The sequence below is a fragment of the Aegilops tauschii genome, chromosome 1 (assembly GCF_002575655.3).
Source record: "Aegilops tauschii subsp. strangulata cultivar AL8/78 chromosome 1, Aet v6.0, whole genome shotgun sequence".
Classification (NCBI taxonomy): Eukaryota; Viridiplantae; Streptophyta; class Magnoliopsida; order Poales; family Poaceae; genus Aegilops; species Aegilops tauschii.
Genome location: NC_053035.3, coordinates 421,574,431 through 421,581,687, shown reverse-complemented (window position 1 = coordinate 421,581,687; position 7,257 = coordinate 421,574,431). Strand labels below are relative to the sequence as shown.

Below are 7,257 nucleotides of genomic sequence, written 5' to 3'. Positions count from 1 at the left end.
AGCGCGGTTACGGACATATTTCTTTAGGACTCCCATGAACCTCTCAAAGGGGAACATATTGTGTAGAAATACGGGCCCCAGAATGACAATCTCGTCGACTAGATAAACTAGGACGTGCGTCATGATATTGAAGAAGGATGGTGGGAACACCAGCTCGAAACTGACAAGACATTGCGCCACATCACTCCTTAGCCTTGGTATGATTTCTGGATCGATCACCTTCTGAGAGATTGCATTGAGGAATGCACATAGCTTCACAATGGCTAATCGGACGTTTTCCGGTAGAAGCCCCCTCAATGCAACCGGAAGCAGTTGCGTCATAATCACGTGGCAGTCATGAGACTTTAGGTTCTGGAACTTTTTCTCTGGCATATTTATTATTCCCTTTATATTCGACGAGAAGCCAGTCGGGACCTTCATACTTAGCAGGCATTCAAAGAAGATTTCTTTCTCTTCTTTCGTAAGAGCGTAGCTGGCAGGACCTTCATACTGCTTCGGAGGCATGCCGTCTTTTTCGTGCAAACGTTGCAGGTCCTCCCGTGCCTCAGGTGTATCTTTTGTCTTCCCATACACGCCCAAGAAGCCTAGCAGGTTCACGCAAAGGTTCTTCGTCACATGCATCACGTCGATTGAAGAGCGGACCTCTAGGTCTTTCCAGTAGGGTAGGTCCCAAAATATAGATTTCTTCTTCCACATGGGTGCGTGTCCCTCAGCGTCATTCGGAACAGCTGGTCCGCCGGGACCCTTTCCAAAGATTACGTGTAAATCATTGACCATAGCAAGTACGTGATCACCGGTACGCATGGCGGGCTTCTTCCGGTGATCTGCCTCGCCTTTGAAATGCTTGCCTTTCTTTCAACATTGATGGTTGGTCGGAAGAAATCGACGATGGCCCAGGTACACATTCTTCCTGCATTTGTCCAGGTATATAATTTCAGTGTCATCTAAACAGTGCGTGCATGTGTGGTATCCCTTATTTGTCTGTTCTGAAAGGTTACTGAGAGCGGGCCAATCGTTGATGGTTACAAACAGCAACGCGTGCAGGTTAAATTCCTCCTGTTTGTGCTCATCCCACGTACGTACACCGTTTCCATTCCACAGCTGTAAATTTTTTTCAACTAATGGCCTTAGGTACACATCAATGTCGTTGCCGGGTTGCTTAGGGCCTTGGATGAGAACTGGCATCATAATGATTTTCCGCTTCATTCACATCCAAGGAGGAAGGTTATACATACATAGAGTCACGGGCCAGGTGCTGTGATTGCTGCTTTGCTCCCCGAAAGGATTAATGCCATCCGCGCTTAAACCAAACCATACGTTCCTTGGGTTAGCTGCAAACTCAGCCCAGTACTTTCTCTCGATTTTTCTCCACTGCGACCCGTCAGCGGGTGCTCTCAACTTCCCGTCTTTCTTACGGTCCTCACTGTGCCATCGCATCAACTTGGCATGCTCTTCGTTTCTGAACAGACGTTTCAACCGTGGCATTATAGGAGCATACCACATCACCTTCGCAGGAACCCTCTTCCTGGGGGGCTCGCCGTCAACATCACTAGGGTCATCTCGTCTGATCTTATACCGCAATGCACCGCATACCGGGCATGCGTTCAGATCCTTGTACGCACCGCGGTAGAGGATGCAGTCATTAGGGCATGCATGTATCTTCTGCACCTCCAATCCTAGAGGGCATACGACCTTCTTTGTTGCGTATGTACTGTCGGGCAATTCGTTATCCTTTGGAAGCTTCTTCTTCAATATTTTCAATAGCTTCTCAAATCCTTTGTCAGGCACAACATTCTATGCCTTCCACTGCAGCAATTCCAGTACGGTACCGAGCTTTGTGTTGCCATCTTCGCAATTGGGGTACAACCTTTTTTTGTGATCCTCTAACATGCGATTGAACTTCAGCTTCTCCTTTTGACTTCCGCATTGCGTCCTTGCATCAACAATGACCCGGCGGAGATCATCATCATCGGGCACTGGTTCCTCTTGATCTTCAGCAGCTTCCCCCGTTGCAGCATCATTGGGCACATCGTCTGGTTCCTCTTGATCTTCAGCAGCTTCCCCCGTTGCAGCATCACCGTATTCAGGGGGCACATAGTTGTCATCGTCCTCTTCTTCTTCACCGTCTTCCATCATAACCCCTATTTCTCCGTGCCTCGTCCAAACATTATAGTGTGGCATGAAACCCTTGTAAAGCAGGTGGGTGTGAAGGATTTTCCGGTCAGAGTAAGAGTTTGTATTCCCACATTTAGGGCATGGACAACACATAAAACCATTCTGCTTGTTTGCCTCAGCCACTTCGAGAAAATCATGCACGCCCTTAATGTACTCGGAGGTGTGTCTGTCACCGTACATCCATTGCCGGTTCATCTGCGTGCATTATATATAATTAAGTGTGTCAAAAACCATTACAGAACATCATGAATAGATAATTAAGTGACCAAATTAATAGAAGTTCATCATCACATTAAAACCAAAGTACATACATAGTTCTCATCTAACAACATATAGCTCTCCAGAGCATCTAATTAATTAAACCATATACTGAAACTATGTAAAACATTTCAATGCGAAAACAAATGCGATCATAATCGCAACCAAGGTAACAATTGATCCAACGGCATAATGATACCAAGCCTCGGTATGAATGGCATATTTTCTAATCTTTCTAATCTTCAAGCGCATTGCATCCATCTTGATCTTGTGATCATCGACGACATCCGCAACATGCAACTCCAATATCATCTTCTCCTCATTTTTTTTATTTTTTCCTTCAAGAAATTGTTTTCTTCTTCAACTAAATTTAACCTCTCGACAATAGGGTCGGTTGGAATTTCCGGTTCACATACCTCCTAGATAAATAAAATCTATGTCACGTTGGTCGGCATAATTTTCATAAACAATAAATGAACCAATAGTTATAAAGATAATATATACCACATCCGAATCATAGACAGGACGAGGGCCGACGGGGGCGGATACGAAAACCATCACACTATATAATAACAAGCAATACAATAGTAAGAAAATTAGACAAGTATCTATCTAAAGTAAGAATTTTTTCTTTCAGAAAGAAGATAAGAACAAGAGGCTCACCACGGTGGTGCCGGCGACGAGATCGGCGCGGGCGATCGACGGCGGTGAAGACGGGAATGGGACGTAACGGGCCGCTAAACCTAGACAAATCTCGAGGAAAATGGAGCTTTGAGGTCGAGCTTCGAGAGGAGAAAGCTTAACTAGTGTGGCTCGGGCATTTCATCGAACACCTCATGTGCATAGGAGGTGAGCTAGAGCACCACAAAGCCCTCCCCTCGCCGGCCAGAGAAAAACAGAGCACTGGAGTGCTCTGCTCGCGGGCGAGGGGTATATATAGGCACCTCATTGGTCCCGGTTCGTGGCATGAACCGGGACTAAAGGGCAGCCTGTGGTCCCGGTTCAAGCCACCAACCGGGACCAATGGTGGTGGGCCAGGAGCGAGGCCCATTGGTCCCGGTTCGTCCCACCAACCGGGACCAAAGGGGCCAGACGAACCGGGACCAATGCCCCCACGAGGCCCGGCAGGCCCCTGGCCTCACGAACCGGGACCAGTGCCCCCATTGGTCCCGGTTCTGGACTGAACCGGGACTAATGGGCTGACCCGGCCTGAACCAAAGCCCTCTTTTCATGAACATTATTAATAAAGCGGGGCAGAAGATATTTTCTGAGCAAACTGTTAAACTTGGTCCTAACACTCATGGTCTACTACTTGTATAGGGGAACACATACGCTGGATGTTTTTTAATTGAGAAAGACACCCAAAAGAGTATCTGATATATGACATTCATCAAGGGAAACAGTAGCCAATACAAAACAAAGGACAATTTGACACCTAACGATCTCTGAAAAATTAATTTACACCGAAGAACTCTTCATACGTGTTCTTCCAATGATTGTTCGCCACCCGTCGGAGTTTCAGAATTGCACTGAAAAGGAAGTAAGTGATAGACACGTGCAAACATACTTATCATACAAGGCTTTGAATACTGCAATAACCACTCATCGCTCACAAAGAGACCTAGAAACCACTGAAAGAACATGGGTCGGGCGATCACTGCAAACAGCGCATGCTTGCAATCCTTCATCGCCAAACCAGAGGGTTGGAGAAATTGGACATTACCATGGAACAAACCCAATGAAGAGGTCAACGTCTCCACATAAAAAAACAGCAAACTCTTTCTCCTGATTGGCACACAAAGTGACAAGATCCAATCTGAACCAACATATCTAGCAAAACCTAATACCACTGAATCTTTCGCCGGAGCTGGATCGGACGTCGTCGAGGTAGAGAGAGGCCGTAGGGACCTTATTCCAATGCATTATTATTGCCACCACCTTGTCGATGCTACTAGGGAGCCAAAACCTAGAGGAACTAGGACCTACTAGAATTTAGATCTATGGTGAGGCGGTTCTCCACTCTTACCATCGAAGAGACCAGAGGAAGGAAGAGGGGAAGAGAGCCAAGGAGGTGGCATGGAGGAGGCCCTAGGCTGTGGCAGCATGGTTGAGACCTGGGGGAGGGGGGCACTGGACATGTTAAACAAGTTTCGAGCTCTTTGCCAAAGTGTATCGGAAGTCTGTGCTCCAACTATTTAGAGCAAATACTATCTACTCGAGTGAAGAAAACCCACTGATAAAATGTCTATAAAATCCATGTAAGAATACTAATTTCTCTCAGCACTTGTAAAATGTACAATAAAGCCATTTTTCGGAAGATTGGCCTAGGTGTGTGATCCTGTTGTTGATGCCAATATGTACATTAATTTCTGCCATGGGTTTGGCTGCACGCAATCACAAGTAGGGCAATAATGTCATAAATCTCAAGATGGGAATGGGCCGACCCGGCCCTGGCCCCGGCCCCGGCCCCGTGGCTCCAAGGTCAAAATATGAGGCCACGGGCCGGCCCATTTTATCAGAATTTTGTGGCCCCATTGACCCATTGGGTACATGAGGCCGACCCAGAATTTAGCAAATGTTTAGTGAAATGGCAAGATCATGAGACTACATGTTTGAAAGAGCATCAAGCTAAATACCTCAATCCAACAGATTCGAACAAGATCAAAAGATTACAAGTTTCAAAGAACGTCAAGCTAATGACCTCAATCCAACAGACTCATACAAGATCAAAATATTACAGGTTCAACATGCTAATCTTCCAGTACCTTCCAGTACCTTCTGAATTTTCTCTTCATATATTTGACCGTTGTACCCATCTCAGAATCCTCTTCATAATGTTGTTGCTCTAAGGTCAGCTTCACTTTCCACATTTCATGGAAATACAAATTAGCAGTTGGATATTTTGTGCCCGATATCACATTTGTGGCTTCATAGAATACCTTCAGTAGCCTGCAGACATCTTCGGCATTTTCCCAATCCTCAAAAGATGGCTTGAAGGTATATTGTTTATCTTGAATGGCCAAAGAGTCAAACACTCCGCGATACTCCTTCGCTATATCAATCATCATGTAGGTTGAGTTCCAGCGAGTTGGAACATCAAGACTTGGAGTTCTCCCACATGATACACCATGCTGCGCAACGATTTCTTGAAAATTTTCCTTTCGACTTGGTGAGCTTCGAATATATTTGACACTTTCACGCATCATGTTGATCACTGGACCAAGGAAGTTCAATCCTGCTTGACATATCAGATTTATGACATGGGCAGCACAACGTTGGTGAAACAACTTGCCACTACCAGGTAACATCTTCTTAAGCAGGAGATGTGCCTTCAATAGCTTCATCATTGCACCATTGTTCGATGCATTGTCTAGCGTCACAGCAAAGAGATTATCTTCAATGTTCCACTCTCTTATGAAATTCACCATGATGTTGAACATTGCAGCTCCTGTGTGCGGCGTCTCCATAGCTGCGAATTTCACTATCCTCTTCTGCGGCTTCCACTCCTCATCAATGAAGTGAGCTGTGATGCAAATGTACCCCACTGTCTGATTTGATGTCCACAGATCCGTAGTCAAAGAAATCTTGGATTTGGAGTTTTGGAACATCCTTTGCAGAATTCTCTTCTCTTCCTGAAATGCTTTCATGCAGTCCTCCTTCACTGTTTTTCTACATATCATCTTGAAGCTAGGATTTAGACTAGAGACAAATCTTCTAAATCCATCGTACTCCACCAATGAGAATGCCAATTCATACAACACAATCATCCTCATTAGCTCTCGGCGTGCTAATGCCTGATTAAAGGTCCAGAGCCCCATTGCAACTCCATCAGGACTCACGATAGAAGCACTCAGCTGTCCAGAAACTCTAAGAACCTTCTTCCTTTCCCTGCATCTCTTCAAATGTTTGCGCAATGAACTTGTTCCATGTTTACGCTCAGCACAAATATTCCTTGCACAGTGTTTGCACTCAGCAGCTACAACTAGTTCATACTTGTTCATGTACTTGTTCATATAAAACATTTCCAATCAAATATGATCTAGTTCTTCATGTACTTGTTCATGTACACTGACTGAATGACAGGGACCAACACCGTAGAACTACTACAGAACCAACACTGAAAGTAAGGCATGACCTGGGAGTACACTGACTGAATGACTGACAGGGACCAACACTGACTGAATGACTGATCCCATGGCTACAGAGTACACTGACCGAAAGTAGCAGAATCAATACTGAAACAATTGCAGACAACACTGATCAAGAACCAAAACAAGACCAGTGCTTGCATTGCAGCTGCGCTGGGACAGGGAGGAAGCCGGCAAGAGTCTCACCTGCGAGATGATGACGGCGACCGGAATGGCGAGGTAGACGGTGGACGGGACCGCAGGTCAGCGAGCTCGACGGCGACCAATACGACGAACGAGAGGCGGGAGGAACGCCGGCGGCAGCAGGCCAGCAGAGATGTTCAGGGGCAGCCCGCGCCGGCAGAGATGGTCGGGGGCGGCCGGTAGAGAAGGTCGGGGGAGGCCGAGGGCGGCAGAGATGGCCGGTGGCGGCAGAAATCGTCGGGAGCAGCCTACAGAGATCGTGGTGGGCGGCGGCAGAGATGGACTAGGGCAGCGCGATCAGACGGCTGGGTCGACCCGTCTGGTCCATCGGGTCACACGGTGCCGGCTCCACTGACCCATTTTATGATTCGAGGCCAACCCACCTGGCCCATTGGCCTCGAGATTTCGGGCCGGGTCAGTGACCCAGCGGGCCGACCCGGCCCATTCCCATTTTGACATAAATCCCATCATATCCTTGCAAGATAAAACTTAG

General features: G+C 46.7%; 1 protein-coding gene and 1 long non-coding RNA gene across 2 annotated transcripts; both read right to left on the bottom strand.

Moving 5' to 3' along the window:
* Positions 1 to 5,183: 5,183 nt before the first annotated feature.
* LOC109739867 (zinc finger BED domain-containing protein RICESLEEPER 2-like) lies at positions 5,184 to 6,434 on the bottom strand. The gene has a single exon (XM_020326217.1). The coding sequence runs from the start codon at positions 6,432 to 6,434 to the stop codon at positions 5,184 to 5,186; it is 1,251 nt and encodes a 416-aa protein (XP_020181806.1).
* Positions 6,435 to 6,438: 4 nt separating this feature from the next.
* On the bottom strand, positions 6,439 to 7,047 carry LOC141041807 (uncharacterized). Its single transcript, XR_012203429.1, has 2 exons — positions 6,768 to 7,047; positions 6,439 to 6,668 (listed from the first exon to the last, which is right to left on the bottom strand). It is a non-coding gene; the product is annotated as an uncharacterized lncRNA (long non-coding RNA).
* Positions 7,048 to 7,257: the final 210 nt, after the last annotated feature.

What these genes read in the sequence shown, in the direction of transcription:
- LOC109739867 (XM_020326217.1), bottom strand. Translation starts at nt 6,434, where the DNA reads ATGAACAAGTATGAACTAGTTGTAGCTGCTGAGTGCAAACACTGTGCA.